Source organism: Polypterus senegalus, chromosome 6, assembly GCF_016835505.1.
Source record: "Polypterus senegalus isolate Bchr_013 chromosome 6, ASM1683550v1, whole genome shotgun sequence".
NCBI lineage: Eukaryota > Metazoa > Chordata > Cladistia > Polypteriformes > Polypteridae > Polypterus > Polypterus senegalus.
Window position 1 is genome coordinate 110,517,134 of NC_053159.1, and position 23,312 is coordinate 110,540,445.

The 23,312-nt window shown below is 37.6% G+C and overlaps 1 protein-coding gene across 1 annotated transcript in view; it reads left to right on the plus strand.

Annotated features, from left to right (window-relative positions):
• Window positions 1-12,764: 12,764 nt before the first annotated feature.
• zzef1 (zinc finger, ZZ-type with EF hand domain 1) overlaps window positions 12,765-23,312 on the plus strand; it is a 273,801-nt gene continuing 263,253 nt past the window's right edge. Inside the window, exon 1 of the mRNA XM_039756776.1 lies at window positions 12,765-13,287. Within this exon, the coding sequence (XP_039612710.1) occupies window positions 12,907-13,287 (381 nt within the window). The 5' untranslated portion in view covers window positions 12,765-12,906. The remainder of the gene's footprint in view (window positions 13,288-23,312) is intronic.

Here is a 23,312-nt window from a genome sequence, read left to right on the forward strand (position 1 = left end):
TCTTTCTTTTTGAAATTCACTGGGTAAGTATTTCTGCCATACTGTAGCTTTAGTGTATACAAGACATGTCAATGTCTTCATTTTTTAGTTATATTTACTGTTGATCTCTTGTTTGACATATATTTTAAAAAATACTTAAAAAACTAAGAAATTGGAGAGATATATAGGCTTTTATCAATGGTCAAAAAATGTTTTATTAAGTTCACAAGAAATGTAAAACAATTACTTGTAGAATTCCTGATTTTTAAAATATGAACAGAAACAAAGGGCAGACTAGCTAATTAAATAATAAGTTCCTGTCACACATGTGCGAGTAGGGGGACGTTGTATGGACCAAGTAAAGGTAATTCCACGCCAGGCCAGGGGAGGGCGGGGTGCACTAAACCTTCTCTTGTTATCTCTATAGACCAGCCACGGGAAAACCTATCTGAATCAAGAACATCACATCCGGTTCCGGCACCCAGAAGAAAGTCACTTCCTGTTCTGGCACCCAGGGTAACGTCACTTCCAGTTCCGGCGCCCAGGCTGATGCCAGAAAAACATCACTTCCGGTCACCCTACATCACTTCCTGTCTGACCACTTAAAACCGCCATCTTTTCCAACCTTCATCAGTTCTGTCTTGGACTCTGTACAATCAACAACTCTGTTGAAATTCAAAGAAACCTTTGCAGCTAGGAATATTATACAGGTGGCTGCCCCAAACCTTTTTTACGTGTGTCGAGTCTGTTCCGTTTACACTCTATTAACTGCAATGTTTAGATGCTATTTAAGAAGGATATTTGATTGAACGCATACACTTTTTCAGGCTGTCTACAACTATGTTTTTCTTTTTTTTTAACATTTTATTAATTTTATTAAAATCAAATAACATTCCATACAAAAATGTCAAGTTTAACAAAACTAGGTTCTAAACAAATCAACCCCCACCCGTAAGAAAGAGAGCTAGGTCAGCAGAGTAAAACTTTAATAATAGTAAAAACATGTAAATAAATAAATGAATCAAAATAAATAGAATAGAAAAGAAGGGAGAGAGTCCGCTTCCTCAGTTAAATGCTTATTCTAAAATGTTATTGATTAGATCCTGCCAAGTTCTGAAAACGTTTTGTACAGATCCTCTTAGTGAGAATATTTGATTTTTTCCAATTTTAGATAACATATAACATCAGTTACCCACTGACTTAAAAGAGGTGGTTAGAATTCTTCCAGTTGAGCAAAGTAAGTTTATGTGCCAATGGTGAAGTAAAGGCAATTACAGTTTGTTTGTCCTTCTCCACTTTAAACCCATCTGGTAGAACCCCAAACACAGCTGTTAATGGATTAGAAGGGATTGTGACACCAAGGCTGTCTGAAAGGCATTTAAAGATTTTCGTCCAGGGACCTGGGTTCAGTTGCTAACCTTTTGCTCTATGTGATAAATTCTGCATGTTCTCTCTGTGTCTGTTAGGGTTTTTCAAGGTACTACAGTTTAATCCCATGTTCTAACAACAGCATGTGTATTTTGTTAACTGGTACAGATAGGCTATGCTATAGGTTTACCAGAATTTACCAGAAGGTACTGAATATTTGAAAAATTGGTGGGATTGGCAAGGGAGATGAATAAATCTGAGAATCTGAGATACTAGCCAACCCGTGACGTACTATACGCCGCATAATCAGGCCGGTTTTTTAATAATTTTTAAGCACAGGGAGAAAATTTAACATTGGCAAAATCGGTAATGTAATAAATCAGCAAGAAAAGCAACATTGTAACAATGCACGGAACGAACCAACACACAATCGTCTGTGCGGCATAGCGAGGTGGGAGGGGGGTGTGTACAAAGTGCAGGAGCATCTAAGAAGACGCATGTTTGTCGCGGATGCGAATTGCTGTATGTAGCGTGTACAACACTTTGCTATGCTGCACGCGATCGTGTGTCGTAACCGAAAACTCGTTTTTTAAAGACTGCTCACTTCATTGTGTTTTAACCTCAGTTGTAAAGGAATGTTTTAATGATCCCATGGGATACCCCTTGCAAACAGTTTTACACGCTGCATATGGCGATTCACCTCTGCGAGAAACATGCCTCTATTAACAGTCAACGTGTGGGAGGGGGGTGTGTACAAAGGGTAGGGACGAAAACAGTGGGAGCGTATGAGTCGCACTTAGTGGCAATTCCACGGTTTGCAGCCCGAATGGGGTTCAACGGCTTACCCACGCCTAGACACACGCTCAATCTCATGCATAATTATTTATTGAATGGTAAACACTTCTGGGAAGACACGGTTGTCTAAAACAGGTTAGTGTGAGAGTACAACAGTAAGTGAATGAAAAGATGGAACTCTGGAGAGAGCAAATAACAACACAATAGTGAACCCGCGGCATAACAAACGCCGCATAATTATTTATTGATGGTTGAACACTTCTGGAAAGACACAGGGACACCCCTCGCAAACTGCTCTACATGCCGCATACAGCGATTCACATCTGCGACAAACACACTGTTTTACACACTGCATACAGCGAATCACATCCGCGACATGATTTTTCCTAGATGGTCCTGTCGCGTCCACCCTCGCACTCAAAGCATACACACTGCCTGCTCATGTGCCCGGTCGCAGCCGTATCCAGCCTCGTTCTCGAAGCATACACACCGCCTGGTCATGTGTCCGCTCGCAAGAGAAACTCACGGAGAGCCGCCCACCAGCTGCCTGTGTGTGTGCCTCTGTCTGTCTCTGGCGCGGCTTTCTCTTGCGCTGCCTCTGTGTGAACCGATCAGGCACAGAGAAGGTCAGCTGCTGACAGAGCGTCTCGACTGTTGCAGGGCCTGCATTGGTGAAGCAGGTGAGACGGTAATGAAACGGAGGCACAGGGCTTATTGGTTTTTAAAGACTGATTCCTTCATTGTGCTTTAACCTCAGTTTTAAAGGATTGTTTTAAGGATCCCATTTGATACCCCCCGTTTCACACGTTGCATATGGCGATTCACCTCCGCGAGAAACATGCCTCTATGAACAGTCAACGTAGCTCGGAGGTACATGACATTAACCTGACCTGCACTGCATGTGGCCTCTACGACAGACGAACATAAATGACGCCATTTTTTCTGTGTTGTCGTGTCCGAGTTGGTGGGCGTGGCCCTGCGAGTTGTCGTCGTATCCAATGGTTTTGGAGTTGGTGGGCGTGGCTCCTTCCTGTGTGCACCATAGGTGTCTCACTTGTCGGCGGCTTAGTGAATCCACGCCCCTTCCGGCATGCTTTTCATGGTTGTCTTGCCTTAGTGAATTATATATATATAGATGGATGTGGGGTGAGAACATGTTATGGGTTTTCCAGATGCCAAGCAATCAACCATATGCTACATATAACCAATCAAGCATACTTCTTTCCATTCAATTAAATTCAAAGAATATCGGCCAAATCTAACCTATAATATGTTCTGTTTGACCCCAGCAGGGGCAGGGTGCTGACAAGATATAGTAAGTGGGAATGCACAGCTTACATCTGGTCATGATGACTACCACAGTTTTATTTTAGATGAATACATGGGAACAACTGCTATATTAATGCAATGCTAAATTAAAAGGTCTATAGCTTAGATTTAAATTTGAGATATATGGGCATCCTAACAATTTTTTGTAGTAATTCCTCACCTGCCTGATGCCTGTGAAATAGTTTTTTTTATAGTTTAATTGGGTGCTATTGTTGATGCTTTTCCATGTGTTATATATGCATAATATTATCTGTCTGTCCTGCAAAACCTGTTTTTAAATATTTCATGTGAAAATGTGAACTGTATGTGAGGCCCAGCAGTTATGAGGGCCCATCCCATCTGCTGGAATTTATGAATCCAGATAATTTTATCTAGAACACATCTTTATGATTCAGTTTAGCTGTTTTTGTATGCGTCTGTTCTATTGCGAGTACAGACACAGAATCATGGGTATTATTTATTATTAGACATTGGTCAGCTCTTTAGCTGTTTAACATTTCTTCAGTAGTAGTTTTCTTCATATATATTTTTTGTATATAAATATCTGCTATCATTTACTTTTGAAAAATACTATGATGAGCAAAATCACAAATTCTTAATCTGGACAATAATAATTATTGTATTGTAAAATATCTGAAAGGACAAATTATACATTTTTTTAACTTGTCATAAATCTTTTTAGCAAATCCTAAAGAATAATATTAAATACTCTGATAAAATGTTGTAGTTTAGGCAGGCAATGTAGTGCAGTGGTTAAGGCTTTGGATTTCAAACCATGAGGCTGTGGGTTCAAATCCCACCACTTGTGACCCTGAGCAATTGAAAAAAGAAAAAGAAATATAACCATTGGTATCTCAAATGTTGTAAGTTGCTTTAGATAAAGGCATGGGCCAAAGAAATAAATGTAAATCTAGCTATGCCTTAGAATATCTGTTTTCTTTTGGTAATTTTCATCTTATTGGCACCTCTAAGAATTGGCCCAATGTAAGTTTGAGTGTGGGTGGGTGCAAGATTTGCCCTGTCATGGATTGGCACCTTGTCCAGGGCTGCCAGAGTAGGCTTCAGCCCCCATAAACAATGATTTAGTTTAGGTTGGTATAAGAATGTAGATATATATTATTATAAAACTGTTAAATGTTATAATAATTCATTTTTGTTTTATATATACATGAACACTAATTGTCAATTGTTGATAAGTGGCTTTTTTCATTTTTTACCTGCATTGCTTACTATTCAATTTCTATAAACTATAGTTCAGTATGGGCTGAAACTTTTAATTTTCAGAGTTATGATCTCAAGAAAGTTTGGCATGGTGTTGTAGTAATATAGTAACACTTACTGTAAGTTCCTGTGGCATGGCTACAATTTTCAGCACAGACATAATCTGTGTGGAGTTTGCACTTGATTTTTTATTTTGTAACTTCAACTTTTAGCTGGTGCCTCTAAATTACTTTTATGTGTTGCTTGAGTGGGCAGTGCAATGGACTCGCAACATATGCAGGGCTAATTTCAGCATTGTGTCTTTTGCTGGTGAAAGATACTCTGGATTCTAGTAACTGTGCGGAGATGGGGAGGGGGGTTCAGAAAAATCAGTGGACCGCTGGAGAAACAATACAATGTTTCTAATTCTGATCTAAAGTATATTTATGGAATGTTCACATACACTGTTCACTATCATGAATGTGAACAAAGACTAGCAGCGTTGCATTAAAAGTCAATAGGTAAGAAGCTATTGGAGCTATTGCCATATAAAATAGAATCATGTAAATTATTAAATTATTTGGCTATACAAATATTATTAACAATTCCTTGTCAACAGCTTACATTATATGTACATTATGATATCCTACAAAAACATTTCTTGTTCTATATTGAAGTTAGGTTTATGCTAAAACATATTCATATACCTAGCCTTTTTCCACTATTGACTATGAAGGCTTTACTACAACATATGCATAATAAAATTAAACATTTCCAAACTAATACTAGAACTTAAAAAAAATGTTCCTACATAATATTAGCCCATGCTGGGAAAAATAGCATGTCTTATGCTTCTCCATTATATATTTAAGCAATATAGCAGCAAGTTTCACCAGGTTAGAAATATGATTCAATCAGCAAAATACTCCACAGTGCAGCATTAATTTCCTAAGATGCCTTAGTGTGTTGTACCATTTTAGCCATTATGGATATAGTGAGAAGTAAAGCAAAATGTGTCTTCGTAAAGAATGGGGATATACCCCGATGTCCAGACTAAATTTCCCACCATGGCCTAGTAATTCTGGCCTCCTAATCATCCCGTCTCTAATTGGCTATCTTTCTCACCACTTCACTGCCGTCACAACATCCAGGTGGATGCTACACATTAGTGGTGGTTGAAATGACTCCCCACTCACCTGAAGTGCTTTGAATAGCGAGAAAAGCGCTAAATAAATGTAAAGAATTATTATTATTTTTATGCATACTGTACCTCCAGGCCACAAGGAGGCAGTGTAACTATAATTTCAAAAAGTTAGTTGGTAAATTAAACTATTGTCATTAGAAAACATTATGCTGCTTAATTATAAATAGTGCTTAGAATGTTTGGTCAGAGGAATATAATTGGAGAGGCAGACAAGGTGGTGTCTTTACTCACTCAGTGTTCCCTAGTAGTAGTTTGAGAGACCAGCCTAGAAGGTAAATTTCCTTTTATACAGACCACAACAGAGTGTGGATCCTGGAGATTTGGCTTTGATAAGCACACATTTGGCAGGAGGATGAGAGACTAGAGTTTTAAAGAGGAAAGAAATAGTGAACAGATCAAAACTGGTACAACAAGGTACCATTAAGTTGGGCAATGGAGCAGCAACCCTAGTGAACCACCCAGGATCATCTTCTCTAGATATATGTATTTGAGATGTCAAGGTTTTGTTATATCATAATTTATTTATGCAACTTTTTATCCCCAAGTCACTGTAAAAACTTGCAGCCACAGGGGGTCCCCAGTGCCAAGTTTGAGAACCACTGGTCAAATCTGTTTGCTCTTCATGAATTGATCCTTTTCTTCTTTGTTATTACTACACTTAGAGTTCTAATTTGATCAAAATCTGATTAATTTTTACCAGAAATACCCAACTATGATGTCTAAATAAAGTAATGCTTTTGAGATAATCAAACTATGCTAGTTTCTTTAATTCACTAAAGCGTAAAATTAAGGACTAAAAATAATCAATGTATAACTTTTGTAAACATTAGGCAGTAAACTAAATTTACACAGGAGCATAAGTAGCAAGGAATTTGCAAATCTTGGTGTGATGAAAACAAATCCAGCACATTCCACACATTGTCTGCTTAATGCAACTGACTCATCTCTCTGTCAATTGTTTGCCTGTCTCACTTTTCTCTTAAAGTGCTGGCAACATTAATAACTCATCATTTGTATAGGAAATGTGACTGAGGACTGTGTGACTCTGAGCAGCTTGAATGTTTAAAATCAATACAGTGTGTAAAAACATTTTATTCTTATACTATTGTAAAAAATTATATTGTCGTGCTTTTTTTATTAAACAGTTGTCTGGTATAATTCATAACTTCCATTCTCAGTAGATGATTTAACTCTAATTCTGCTTTCTTTTAGCAATTAAAAGGTCTATGTGTTTAATAATGAAAAAGTTTTTGTTTTTTTTAAATCTACATTGCAGTTAGCATTGTGTGGCAGTTGCTTATTATCTTGACTCATCTGCTGGATTTAATCTCTGGCCCAGTCACTCCACTGTATTTAGTTCACATTTTCTCTGTGTGTTTACCTGGGTTTTCTCTAATAATTCTGATTTTCTTACATATCCCAAAGATGTATAAATTATGTTAACTGGAGATAAGAAACTGTTTCAGCATGAGTAAGTATAAGTGGATGTGCTGCACAATGAGCTGGCATCTCATTTGATGTTAGTTTTTGCCTTGTGCTGTAGGAAGGGGCTGTAACAATCTGTCACCCTACCATGCATTAAGTGCGTTTAGTTTATGACTGAATACACTGTTATTTAATACACAGAACGATTGCACAAGGTCAACAGAAATGTTACTGAATGTTTTCAGTAGTCAAGCATAAGATTTCAATCTGCTCAGCTTGCGGCTGCTTGAACTTGGTTTATCTATCGAACTGAAACTACATTTACTCTGACAGAGGAATCATATTATATTCCCTGCAGATTATTCCTTGTATATCTGTAAAAAAAAAAAAATGTTGGACAAGTTGGGCTGATATAGTTGATGGATAGATACATATAAATATGACATTCTGTTCTATTTATATTTGGTATTACATAATTCAAAAATACATTATTGTATTAAATTATTGTTTTTCCGAAATTATACATTTAGCACAACAGTCCAAAATACTGTTCCACTGAATCTTTAGCTCATTATGCAATATGCATACAGAGAGAAAAGTTTTAAAAGGACAATATTAATATAATATTTTAAAAACTTACTTAATATATCAATATGACATTGAGTGGCCTGATCCCAACCATGTTTCATTTATTGGGAATTTCCTGAAAGATGGATGCTGATAAAACCTTTTTATAACTGTCTTTGACAAAACCGCGGTCATATATTGAAGCAGCTGCATTTAACATGTAAGTCATTAAACCAGCTTAATTCAGTTTAGGATTGCAGGGGCTGGAACCTATTCCAGCAGAACTGGGCACAGGATCCAACCCTTTATAGGATATTGCAGGACCCACTCATATAAAGTTTAGAGTAGATTTGCTAGTTGTCCTAATACCCAGTTTCTTCTATTTCACCTAACAAGTGAAAATATCAATTGCCCTTGAGTTTTATTTAGAACAATTACCTAACCCGACAAATATTAATCTGAAATGAATAACTTAATTCTACCTTAATGATAATGGGAATGACTTTTTTAATCTCTTTAACAACAAACTAATTAACATAAGAATACAGACTGAGCAGTCACTGCGCTTCATAAATCTAATAGCACCTTATCTTGTCTTGTCACCCCCTTTTACCTGCTACCTTAGTAAATATAAATTGACCACATAATAGAAAATCTTGCATCTTATTTTCAAAGTGAAACATACAACCTGTCCTTTAGACCCATTTCATCTAATATGTTAGAAACTAAACTTACTGCACTTTGAGAGACTGGTACTAGAAAATATTAATCCTCTTGTGGTAGACCACCTGAACTGAGTGCAGTTTGCCGACAGAACAAATACTAGAGTGGAAGATACAACTATCTGTCTGCGCCACATGGCTTATTCACCTGGACAAAGCTGGCAGCACTGTGAGGATTATGTTTTTTGACTTCTCCATTATGTTCAGTACCCTCCAGCCATCCCTGTTATGGGGTTAACTCAGTGTTTCCAGGTGGATGAGCCTATGGTGTCCTGGATAATGGACTATCTGTTGAGTAGAAAGCAGTCTGTAATACTCAATCTCTGGTATTGATGTGAGCAACAGTGGAGCACCACAAGGAACAGTTCCGTCTTCTTGTCTCTTCAGTGTGTACACCTCAGACTATAAGTATAACACCAGGTCATGTCACAGTACTGTTACGGGAATGAGACAAGAGTATAGGAGTCAGGGGGCAAACTTTGTTTCTTTGTGCAGTAGAAGCTGTCAGCAACTTAACATCAGTAAATATAAGGAACTGGTTATTGACTTTTGTCACACCAAAGAGCCTCTATGTCCTGTCTGTATTTAGGAAGTGAATGCAGAGGTGGTGTACTTCTGCAAGTACTTAGGGGTCCACATTAATGACAGGTTGGCCTGGTCTTGGAACACAGTGGAACAATATAAGAAAGGGCAGAGCAGGCTCTTTTTTCTTGGGAGACTGCATTCATTTAATGTGGGAATTGACAAACTGTAATTCACATCTTCTACAACTCTGTGATGGCCAATGCAGTTTTCTATGCTGTGGTGTGCTGGGCTGGTAAAATCACTTCAAGAAAGGTCCAATGAATCAACAAGCAATTTAAAAGGGCAGGCTCAGTTTTGGGGCACATTTTGGAACCCAAAGAGGTATTAGCAAAGGAGAGAATTAAAACACAACTGAGTACATTATGAGCAAACAAGCACATCCTCTCTCTGACACACCAACACTGAGAATTTTTCGGCCAGCAAATTATTCAGCAGACGTGTATCAGGAAACACTACTGGGGCTCCTTTATACCAAAAGCAATAAATCTGTGTAATGCCTCACTGTGACTCTAACAGCCAAGTCAGATGTTTTCTTTATTTTTAATTTTCTTGCTTTATAGTCATTCTAGTGTGTGTTTAGACAAAAATGTGTGTGTATATTGATTTATTTCCTTACTTACTTATCCATCTATTTATGTATTTATTTTTCCCCCTGAGGAAAAAATAAGTTCTAAAGTCTATTAGTTGCATAACCAATGTTGCATATATGAACTTATCATGACTTATAAACCAGAGTGCACATTAAGATCTCAAGATGCCGGTCTGCTTAGGATTCCAAGGATTAATAAAATAACAGTGGGAGGTCGAGCTTTTAGTTACAGGGCCCCTAAACTGTGGAATGGTCTGCCTGCTTCTATAAGAGATGCCCCTTCGGTCTCAGCTTTTAAATCCCGGCTGAAGACTCACTACTTCAGTTTAGCATATCCTGACTAGAGCTGCTGATTAACTGTACATACTGCATCTCTGTTGTCAGTCATTGGCACTAAAACAGTAACGTGATAGTTATAATTTGTTACTAACCCTCACCTATTCTGTTTCTCTTCTCTGTACTCAAAGGTGGCAGTTGGTGCCATGGCCCACCTGCCAAGTTGTTTTGCCTGCCTATGGTAAAGTCATCCCTGATGGAGGATCGCAGGAATCGTGGGATAGAGGGGTCCTTTCATTGGATTGGCTGACCCAGGCTGACTGAGCTGTGGAATGGCCAAATGGGGAAGGCAGCTTGATGGCTGAGGTCTCCAGGACTCTAAACAAATCCAAATCATATTATGTGATATCAGCTACTGTTAAATTCTGCTCTGTACTTGTAAAATTTTTATTTTTATACTGTATTGAGGATTTGTTCTGTTCTGCGTATTGTATTGTGTTAACCCCCTTCTTTTTGACTCCCACTGCACGCCCAACCTACCTGAAAAGGGGTCTCTCTTTGAACTGCCTTTCCCAAGGTTTCTTCCATTTTTCCCTACAAGGTTTTTTTGGCAGTTTTTCCTTGTCTTCTTAGAGAGTCAAGGCTGGGGGGCTGTCAAGAGGCAGTACCTGTTAAAGCCCATTGCGGCACTTCTTGTGTGATTTTGCGATATACAAAAATAAACTGTATTGTATATTATAACTTAAAAATCATTATTAAATGACATTACCATTGATTACTACAAAGTACCTGTTGTTAGAGCTATTTAAAAAATAAATCTGATTCAGATCCAAATATTCTTAAGGTCTACAGAACAATTTGAAATTTACCTTTTTTTCTAAAACTCTTAGATAAAAAATTGTGTCCACTTAGCTTAAAGAATTAAAATGATTATAATGTGCCCACAGCCCTAGTGATTATATGAGTTAAAGGAAGAGCAAATTAATATATTATGGTCAGGAAGCTGCAAACAGGTTAAATAATTAAACAGAAACAGCAGTCAATGTTAGAACGTCACCATTTTAAATCTATGAATCTTTGCCAGCTATAGAACCCAGAAAATAGACCTTCATCTGTTAAAACAATATGTGACAAAACAACAGAACAAGTCACCAGTAAAAAGGAATTAAAAAGCAAAAAAATAATATTGTGATTCTGTATGGTAGTAAATGAAGGAAAGACTGCGGACTATAAAGCAAAGACATACATACATATATACATTATGTATTATTAACAATAGCAGAACATGGAGGAGAAGGTGCTGCCCCAGGGCAAGAGAGAAGGAAGGACTGATGATATGGAAAAAACATCTGATGCATATGAGGAGTAGGGTATGATCTGTAGATAAGCTGTAGTTAGAATCTGTAGATCAGAATCATCACACATTTCAGATACAGTGTACCAGCAATTTTTGTAGATAGGTCTTTAATCCAAACTGAAATGAAAAAGCAGAAGTGGTGTAAGAGAATTCATACATTAACAAGTAAATGGCAGAGACAGGATTGTCATTTGGTGGGCGATAAGCTTCAAGTGTATTCAGAATATGTGAAGACACTTTGGACTGCAGTCAACAGGTTTTTAAAACAAATCTGATGCAGCAAATTGAAGAACAAAAGGTTGAACTAGCGTGAGCCACCACAATTAAGGTGTTCATAAGAAATGAAATAATACTTGAAATATTAAAAATGTCTGTTTCAATTTAAATGTTTGAAGTTTAAATATTCTTGATTGTAATGGAACATTGCCATTTTTCACCCACAGAGGGCTAGATCCCAAGTAAAGGATCAAAAATCAAGAATAACATCATATTTGTAATCACTGACTTGAGATAGTCTAAAACGATACCCCACATGCTTATGCTTGAAATTGGTCATTTTTTTACCTGCTGGGAGTGGCTGTTAGAGGGCCGGGGCTACCAGCAAAGAATTAAATATCAAAAATATTGTCATATTCGTGATCAGCAACCTCGAAATAGCATAAAACGCCACTTCATGTGTCCGCCGATCAAAATTTGGTGTAAAGAAGTAACTTTGACCCCATGTTTCTCATTAAGGGGTGAAACCCTGGAGTCAGTTAATCGTGGGTTGTGTAACTTCAGCTCCTTCGCATTTTTTTGTTGAAGACACCTATTGGTTTACTATTTATAATAAGGGTGTCATTTCCTGCAAAAAATATGGTCCAAAAATGGCCTAAAATAAGGGGTTAGAGGGCGTAAAATAGATTGGGAAACCAAAAAAGCTCCACGTTTTGCATTACTAGACATAGAACGGTATGTAATGAGTGGTGGTTTTCTCGTATACGTGAGTATGGAGTCGGAAAAAAAACTAAAGTAATTTCAAATAAGTAAGATGTTAATTAAAAATGCAACAAACTCCCGTAAGATGCAAAATTTACATTTCACGTGACGTTTTTATTAACAGTGCCCTTCGTGCTGCAGAGCTTTGAAAACCCTAAAACTAGCACATTTATTAATTAATTCATCTTTGTTTATATGGTATTTTGCAAGTAAAATATTATCTTGGTCAAATAATATTTCGATCTCTTAGTTATACAATTTCAATAGTAGTGTTTTTTATTTATTTTAAAACAAGTAAAAACCTTCCAAAGTGCTACTTCGCCAGCACCTGTCTTTAGCAGGGAAGGACAACTTCCCAAGTTTCTGGCCAATTAGAGTTGGTGACGTCAGCACGCACTCGGACGCACAACCCGGTAGTCACCGCAGATGAAGAGACTCTTGGGGCTACCCAAGTGGTCTCCTGGACAAGCTAACAGCGAAGAAAGTGTTGGAACTCGTTCGCTGGCGGACAGGGCCGCTACAGTCCGGCAACATGGGAAACTCGGAGAGCGCTGGTGGAATAGCAAGCGGCGAGGAGGAAGACGTAGAGACCGAAGCTCAGCTCTCGGCTGGCACCAGCCCAGTCTCTGCGGAGCCAGGCAGCGGTGGAGGCAGAGGCGCTGGTGCCGGAAGGGCACCGGCCTGCGGGCTCCCAACTCCAGTGGCGCTGCTCGAACAAGTGAAGCTGAGAGAGGCTGTGGCCCGCTTGAAAGATTCAGGAGCTGCGGTGACCGAGCCCGTGCTGGCCCGTAATGAGGGCACTCTGCTACGATGGTTGGAGGAACGGCTGAGTCGTGGCGAGGAGACTGTGACTTTGGACCAGTTCTGCGAAATGCTTGAGAAAGGTGTTGTTACCAGGGAAGAGTGTGAAGAGGTGAGGTTTTCAGACGGCTAATGGGAGGTGGCAGAAAAGTTGGCTTAGGACGATTTAGTTGACAGGCGAGATGAGGTCCAATAACAGACCATATCAAAAGCGTGGTTGGAGTTCTTTCTTTTACTGCCCTTAAGCATTTTGCTTTGCAAAAAACATTGATGTGAATGGTGTGCTTCGTTATTTGAAAAATGGTCTTTTTAAGTAACTTACCATTAAGTACATATAGTCTGAATTAGAAAGTTATAGTTACAGTGATGTACTGTGGAACTTCGTAACATGTATTAATAGTCATATGCAAAATATAACAGTATTTTTTAAGTAATCTGAACAACTAAAGAAAAAATACACTTGGCTAGTTCTGTCTATTGTGTGTGTGTGAGTGATGGGTCCAGTTGGTAATTTAATTAATCAGTGCTGTCTGTTTGCTCCGCATCGTTTATTCTAGAATGCTAGTGCAAAATATTCACCGTTTGGCTTCATTCGTGTAATCTCAATGTGTGTGTGTCCGTCTCTCTCTCTCTCACTCCCCGTATTTTGTTTGGAAAGTGTCATAGTTGTAACGGTCTGAAAAAGGGTATATTAAAACGAGACTTGTACATTTCTAGAAAGTCTTTTGCTTCTCTTGCAGATTTTTGAGATGCTCCAAGGTATAAATGTGGTGATACTTAAATTTTTTTCCAATACCAATGAAATTTCACGGTACTCAATACCTGTTTGACACCATAGCAAAAATGGGTATTCTATTCAGTCTTGCTTTTTATTAGAAGTACCTTTATTATTTAAGTGAACAATATTGTGACTTTTCTGTAATACAATTTAAACTATATAAAAGCTATATAAATAAATTTATGCATGTGGTTGAAGTCATTATGCAGGGTGGCTTACAACATCTGAAATACAATCGGTTGCATTTCTTTTGTTTTTACAGTTGGAGCACAGGCAGGTGAAGTGACCTGCTCGTGGGCATACAGTGTCAGTAATGGGATTTGAGCCCACAACCTCAGGGTTTCATGTCCAAAGTCTTAACCAGTACGCCTCATTGCCACATTACTAACAGCAGCCTTACCCATCAAGAAGTTACACAACTCTCATTTAAGTAAACTAGTATTGGCATTCATAAATATCAGATTATAATGCAGGGCTTAGATTTTAATGTGTGGTAGACATGGGAATCCCCTCCATGTAACAACGGATGGGGGCGACTTTATAAACTTTGGGGGATTTCAGTGTAGGGTCCATAAAGAATGCTACTGTCATGAAGTACCTGATTTATCTTTGCTGCATGCATATTACAAATTTACTTCTTCAGTATTGAAAAATACTGTGTTAAATCAATACAAATAATAAAAATTCTAACTTTGCACTGTTGAATTCAAGATTTCAAAGATTTTTCAGCATATATTCATTTAAATAAACTCCTTAAAACTGTTTTTGTAACCGCTTGCTTTTAAAATCTATTTTGTCAGTGAATCTCTGTAACAATTGCAATAGTAAGATTTATATTTGCTATTTGCATCATTAGCTGGCTAAAAAAGCAGTAAAGAGTAATATTTAACAACTCAGTCAAATTTATTCAGTTTTCATTCGTTTCATCGCCACAGTTGGCGTGCCGTGCTACTTCACCATTAACCTGCCTCATCTTTACTTGCTTTACCAGTGTACACAATCCTATATGCATAACAGGGCATGCTGCATGTAATGTTTCCCCTGTGACTGCAAACTGAATAAACCAGTTAGAAAATTGATGGAGGCTTAAATGCACATCCTTGGACGTATTTGACGCAATCAGAGATGCAATTTAGGGTCAGTTTTGGACACTGTGTTTCAAAGAGATCAATCTTGTTGTCTTTTTTTTTTTTACTGTTACAGCTATGTGACACTACAAGCTGAATGATTAAAACTCATATCTGATTTGTCACATCATTGTGCTCACAAAACTTTTCCTGAAATAACTCTTTAATGGCTTTTTTGTTTTTTTTTTCATTTTTTTTTAAATAATAATAATAATAAGCACGATTCCAGCAGCCATGTGCTGAAATTCTACTGTCTTGAAGAAAAATCAATTCCAGGCATGGCTTATGCTGTTTTTCTTTTCAGCGTGTGGATGCAGTGCTTTATCATCACCGTGAGCCTTTTTCATATGTTGTTTTTGTTCATATTTTTTCTCATATATAACTGTACTTTTTGGAGTAATTTGTCTATGCTGCAGTCATGAATGAGAGTAGTCATTCGGGTCTATCAATGTACAGTAATCCCTCCTCGATCGCGGGGGTTGCGTTCCAGAACCCCCCGCGATAGATGAAAATCCGCGAAGTAGAAACCATATGTTTGTATGGTTATTTTTATATATTTTAAGCCCTTATAAACTCACCCACACTGTTAACATTATTAGAGCACTCTAGACGTGAAATAACACCCTTTAGTCAAAAGTTTAAACTGTCCTCCATGACAAGACAGAGATGACAGTTCTTTCTCACAATTAAAAGAATGCAAACATATCTTTTCTTCAAACGAGCGCTGTCAGGAGCAGAGAATGTCAGAGAGATAGAGAGAGCATGACAGAAAAACAAACAATCAAAAAATCAATACGTGCTGTTGGGCTTTTAAGTATGAGCACCGTGATAAAGCAGCCGCAAAGAAGGGAGCATTGTGAAGGTAAGTCTTTCAGCATTTTTTAAGAGCATCCTCCGTATCTTCTAAACAAACAGCCTCTGTGCAAACAGCCCCTCCGTCAGGCGCAGAGAACGTCAGAGAGAGAGCACGCAAGATTAAAGCAAACAATCAAAAAATCAATACGTGCTTTCATTTCTTAGAGGAGCGTCCATATCCTCCAGGCAAACAGCCCCTCTGCTCACACCCCCTCCGTCAGGCGCAGAGAATGTCAGAGAAAGACCGAGAAAAGCAAACGATCCGCTCGGGGAAGCACATTGTATATCATTGAGGAGTTTTAGTTAATATGTAATACGTGCTCTGATTGGGTAGCTTCTCAGCCATCTGCCAATAGCGTCCCTTGTATGAAATCAACTGGGCAAACAAACTGAGGAAGCATGTACTTTAAATTAAAAACCCATTGTCCGCAGAAATCCGCGAACCGGCGAAAAATCCGTAATATATATTTAGATATGCTTACATTTAAAATCCGCGATAGAGTGAAGCCGCGAAAGTCGAAGCGCGATATAGCGAGGGATTACTGTACTAAGTAAGTAGCACTGTTATTTTCAAACATTGGTATCAACTGGTACCAAAGGTACCTGTTCTTTTCACATCCCTACTTCCAGGTGAATGGAAAGTTATTATCGAGTGCTTGCCAAGTGCTGCGGCTGTGTGCGTAGTCAACTTCACACAACTGATCCAGTAAGAAAGGTATTTAATATACATTACCTCCCGCTGCATTCATCTCTCCAAATAAGAGCATCAATTCTACATTAAAGGTAGCAACTTCTGCTTTTTTTTTTTTCTTTTCTTAACCTCTCTAGAATAACAATTATATTGTCTCGCTGGCGTACAGCATTTATCTTAGTGCAGTGCTTCTCAACCTTTATTGCCTTTTGACCCACTTTTATCTTTTTATGTTTCTTGATGACCATATACATAATTTAAAGAACGTGGGGCGGGGAAGGTTTTCCCCTTCATGAATTAAGCGAAACTAGAAGAATGGGGGCGGTAGGGTAGTCCCCTTGGTGAAAGAAATGGGGAAGAATATTGTGCAGCTTTGGCAAACCAAGGGTGTGTCACATGTAACAATAACCCAGCAATAAACTGATTATACTTTTACTTTTTTTTTTATAAATAAGTTCATATTTGGATGTCTTTTGGGTATTTGGTACACTGCATTAATCCCTGAGTGGCAAATGTCTTTTTGTATGACCTTTGGAAGTCAGAGGGCAGGGTCAGCCATTGTACAGAGCCTCTGGAGCAATTTTCTGACCTTAGCCTTGCGATTTAGAAAAAGTGAACACTATTGTCCACCTGCACATTATAATTGATTGGTTTTGCAAAATGAATGACAATTTTCAGCACTTTTTTGATGTTGAAAAAAGTAAAGAAAAAAGAAACAGCAAATTAACTGATTTAGCCAAGGCAGGATTGAACTGAATGAAGCAAGATTATTTCTGTAGCTGAAACAGCTGCTGTATTTTAGAATGGTGGTGTAGTAACTTTTTTGACATTGTTGGCAGTGCAAATATTAGGATTTGATTCTAATGGGGAGTTGAGATTCTAACAATTTTTAGCCTTGAATGAGTCAATTTTAAATCACCTTTATAACATTACTAAATACTGCTTTAATACTGAGTTCTGCTTTAATGTCTTTTGCACCAGCACCACCAAGGAGTGTATGTAGTATGCTTAACAGCAAGCAGCTCAAATGAACTGCAATTAGTTTCCTGGAGGGAAAAAAGGCAAAATAGAAAATATATATTATTATTCTGCTTTAATGAAGAGTAGTGAGTATAACACTTCAAAATTTTAAAAGAAAGTCTTTATATAAATAAAAACCTTTAACTCCAATATCAACTAAATAAAACATAAAAAATAGGTATTTTAGGAATTTCTCTTCAAAGACCTGGATTTTACAGTACATAACCAAGATATGTACAAACCTGGAATCAATTACTTTTTGTGCCCCAATCTATCAGCTGTCACTGTACCAAGTTTAGATTGCATATCCCATAGCATTGTAAAGTTATACAGTTGGACACACACATACCTTTAAACCATTCACACAATATCCTGTCAACCCAAACAGCACATTCGTGGCGTACATGTCAAAAACTGGCACACTCTGAAATAGAGGAGTGGAACAGCGACATTTAGTTGAATTGGGGGTGTGGGATCCCCACATGAAACTGCAAGCGGTAGTGTGGTGTGGTGTGGCATACAATCGAAGAGCGGTCCATGTGAAAGTTCAAGTGGTGTGGTTCATTTAAATTCAATTGGGAGGTGAGATTTGTGGACCCAACATGAAACTGCGAAGAGTAGCGCAGTGTGATGTGATGCAAATACATTTAATCAAAGAGTTGTTCACTGTGAAAGTGCAACTTCAAGCAGATACAACATAACAGTATTTCATTGGTACACTAAAAAGTAAAAATTTAATGGGCACTGCTTAGAAAACTAACATAGGGAGAACATACAGGATGCATAATCTGGATATGGTAATTGAACCTGCTGTAAAACCATGCAATGTGATGCTTCAAAATCATACTGAGCAGTAGTTACACATCAATCATAGCACTGAGTCCTTCAACAAACTTCTCATTCTCAATAAGACTCTAGGTCTTCATATCCCTTTTCACTGCATTCTGTAACTTTTCTATGACTTCAGCTGTATGCAGAAGACATTTCCTTAGTACAAACTAAGTCTTATTGCAAATCAGTCAAAATTACGAATGCACTCTCACAGAAACTTGTGTGTAATAATTCAAAGATATCACAGCTAGTAAATACAGTATAAATAAAATGTAGATTAGAATAACCAAGAGTTTCACAAAGCATGTTCAGTTTTTATTGTTTCAATTTTGGTTAATTTGAAATACTTTTGGGTAATGTAACAATGTAAATTTAATTTTTTGTGTAGTTATTTAAATTCTATCTTCAAGTAACATACAGTAGTATTACATGGTCCTCATCTTTAATTGTGATAGAGAAAAATTTTTTTTTGGACCAGTGTCTATAATTAGACATAGACCTTTTCAAAAGTGAACAGTTACCATTGAAGGTAAATAAGTGTACCAATGTAAAATAATATACAGTACTTAATAAGATAACCTTGCTAAGTCATACTGTGATCAATGATTTATCATTGAAATATCTTCTAATGGAAATATTCACAATGCAATCTCAGGCAGTCGGATATAGGATACATATAACAGTTTTTTAAAGCAAACAAAAATCATGATCCAAAAAAAAAGGATTAATTTTGAATATTTTCACAAGGTTATGAATGTGAGCATGTAAGCAAAGTTTTTATCTCAGATTAAAGAACTCACTGTGCCATTTATGAAACGCAAGGAAATGTTACAGAATTAAACATGTTACTGTCAAAAAAGTCACAAACATACATATGCATTTTACCAACTTTGAAACTGCTTTTCCCTTTTTTAAAAAATCCTATGAACAAAAAAAGATCCTATATTACTTTCCTCATTTTGCAGAGGATAAAATTAATTTAGTTGTATTAACAAGCTCTCAGACTCCCTAAAATATGCAAATCAAAACTGCATGCAGTACTTCAGACGTGCCCTCACCTCACTTATCCGTTATATAGCTTAAACATAGTATCCCATGTCTTATACTTTAAAAGCTATGCTATCTAACCAAACATTGTAGTGTCCTTCTGCAGTGCTTCTTTCTATACATTGTGTGAATGTAGATACTAATGAGTCCATTGTAACTCCTAGGTCCTCCTTACAAGTAATACTTTCAAGGTTCAAACTGTCAGTTGATGTTCATAGCTAACATTTTTACTTCCTAGGTAAAAATGACATATTTATTTACATTAAAGTTCATGTGTCATAAATCTTACCAAGCCTATATTAATTCCAAATGTCTCTGTAATGATTGGGTAGATTCTGCATTATGTGTCATTCCACCTAGTTTATTATTTTTTGCAAACTTAACCAGCTTGTTTACAGCCAGGTTTGATGGGTGAAAATAACAGTTTTCATTTCAAGGCATGTTTTCTGTTGCATGCAATGTTACTGAAATAAATTAAAAAAAAGAATTAAATAAATCCATAAAAAATTAAGCAACAAAATCATATATTGTGTGTGTGTGTGTGTGTGTGTGTGTGTGTATATATATATATATATATATATATATATATATATATATAAAAAATAAAAATATACACATACATACAGGTGCCGGTCATAAAATTAGAATATCATGACAAAGTTGATTTATTTCAGTAATTCCATTCAAAAAGTGAAACTTGTATATTAGATTTATTCATTTTACACACACTCATGTATTTCAAATGTTTATTTCTTTTGATGATTATAACTGACAACTAGTGAAATCCCAAATTCAGTATCTCGGAAAATTAGCATATCAATTAAGACCAATGCAAAAAAAGGATTTTTAGAAATGTTGGCCAACTGAAAGGTATGAACATGAAAAGTATGAGCATGTACAGCACTCAATATTTAGTTGGGGCTCCTTTGGCCTGGATTACTGCAGCAATGCGGCGTGGCATGAAGTCGATCAGTCTGTGGCACTGCTCAGGTGTTATGAGAGCCCATGTCGCTCTGATAGTGGCCTTCAGCTCTTCTGAATTGTTGGGTCTGGCGTATTGCATCTTCCTCTTCACAATACCCCATAGATTTTCTATGTGGTTAAAGTCAGGCGAGTTTGCTGGCCAATCAAGAACAGGGATACTGGTAGCTTTGGCACTTTGTGCAGGTGCCAGGTCCTGTTGGAAAATTAAATCTGCATCTCCATGAAGTTTGTCAGCAGCAGGAAGCATGAAGTGCTCTAAAACATCCTGGTAGACGGCTGTGTTGACCTTGGACCTCAGAAAACACAATGGACTAACACCAGCAGATGACATGGCACCCCAAACCATCACTGACTGTGAAAACTTTACACTGGACCTCAAGCAACGTGGATTCTGTGCCTCTCCTCTCTTCCTCCAGATTCTGGGACCTTGATTTCCAAAGGAAATGCAAAATTTACTTTCATCAGAGAACATAACTTTGGACCACTCAGCAGCAGTTTTGTCTTTAGCCCAGGCGAGACGCTTCTGACACTGTCTCTTGTTCAAGAGTGGCTTGACACGAGGAATGCGAAAGCTGAAACCCATGTCTTGCATACTTGGTGTGGTGGTTCTTGAAGCACTGACTCCAGCTGCAATCCACTCTTTGTGAATCTCCCCACAGTTTTGAATGGGTTTTGTTTCACAATCCTCTCCAGGGTGCGGTTATCCCTATTGCTTGTACACTTTTTTTCTACCACATCTTGTCCTTCCCTTCCTCTCTATTAATATGCTTGGACACAGAGCTCTGTGAACAGCCAGCCTCTTTAGCAATGACCTTTTGTGTTTTGCCCTCCTTGTGCAAGGTGTCAATGGTCGTCTTTTGGACAACTGTCAAGTCAGCAGTCTTCCCCGTGATTGTGTAGCCTACAGAACTAGATTGAGAGACCATTTAAAGGCTTTTGCAGGTGTTTTGAGTTAATTAGCTCATTAGAGTGTGGCACCAGATGTCTTCAATATTGAACCTTTTCACAATATTCTAATTTTCCGAGATACTGAATTTAGGACTTTCATTAGTTGTCAGTTATAATCATCAAAATTAAAAGAAATAAACATTTGAAATACATCAGTCTGTGTGTAATGAATGAATCTAATATACAAGTTTCACTTTTTGAATGGAATTACTGAAATAAATCAACTTTGTCGTGATATTTTCATTTTATGACCGGCACCTGTGTGTGTGTATATATGTGTGTATATATATATATATGTGTGTGTGTGTGTGTGTGTATATATATATATATATATATATATATATGTGTGTGGTGTGTGTGTGTGTGTGTGTGTATATATATATATATATATATATATATATATATATATATATATATATATATATATATATATATATATATATATATATATATATATATATACTAATAAAAGGCAAAGCCCTCACTCACTCACTCACTCACTCACTGACTCACTCATCACTAATTCTCCAACTTCCCGTGTGGGTGGAAGGCTGAAATTTGGCAGGTTGATTCCTTACAGCTTCCTTACAAAAGTTGGACAGGTTTTATATCGAAATTCTACGCGTAATGGTCATAACTGGAAGCAGTTTTTCTCCATTTACTGTAATGGAGATGAGCTTCAACGCCGGGGGCGGAGTTTCGTGTGACATCATCACGCCTCCCACGTAATCACGCAGTACATAGAAAACCAGGAAGACCTCAAAAAGCGCCAAGAAAACATGCATTATATAATTGAGAAGGCAGCGAAACAATAAGAAGCGAGTTCTGCTACTTGAAACAAAGCACGATGTAAACCTACACTTTAAATTAAGTTCATAGACAGGCTGCGCTGGCGCTTGTAATTTAGTGCCTGCCCATATAAGGCCATCCGTCAGCGGCAATCCAATAGCAAACTGCCACGGGTAAATATTCACGGGTGAAGGACTGTGCTTATGGAGAGGAAGATGAGATGGTCAGGGTGGTGTTTGACACAAACTCAGCGAAACTGCCAGAGAAAGTTTTAAGTGCCAGGACTAAGGTAACATTAAATAAAGCTATGGACATAGCACGAGATGGCACCAGCACAGCTGGGAACCTTCGATGCAAGTACACCGAGTGGCTCACGTGAACTGATGCAGTGCACAGATAAAAAGCAACAGTTCCAAAGAGCGCTGAACAAAACCGAATTACACAATTGAAAAGGCAGCAAAAATATGAAGCGTCTGATAAGCATATTCATAAATGCAGCTACTGTGGAAACAAAGCACACGGTGGAAAAAGTCAATGTCCCGCTAAAGGAAGACAGCGTAAAAAAAAACGTGCATGCAGTTTGTCACATCACAGATAAAAAGGAAGACGAGCTGTTTATTGATGCAGTAAGGAACTAATCGATGAATGAAACCTCTTATCTTTACAACGATTGACAAACACGGAATGTAACTTGAACACATCGTACAAATACGAGCCTGATTGAAAGAAATAATGATAATCAAATCCTTGATGACAGCAACATTCAATAACACTCACAAAACAATTACTGTATATTGACAATCATGTTACGTTATTTTTAAAATGTTTCCTTTTCTTTTTCATAACTTCTACTTCTCCACTGTGATACACGGGTATATATATAAATGTATATCTATAGCCCGATCTACAATACATACTTTAGCATAGACAAGCGGTGGCGCAATTGTAGAGTCTTCGCCTCTAACGCCGACATTCGAGGTTCGATTCCCGAGAGGGATGTACTGACTATGTACGCTACTACCGATTCATTTTACCTTCCCATCTCCTTGGTTTGGGACGTATGAAAA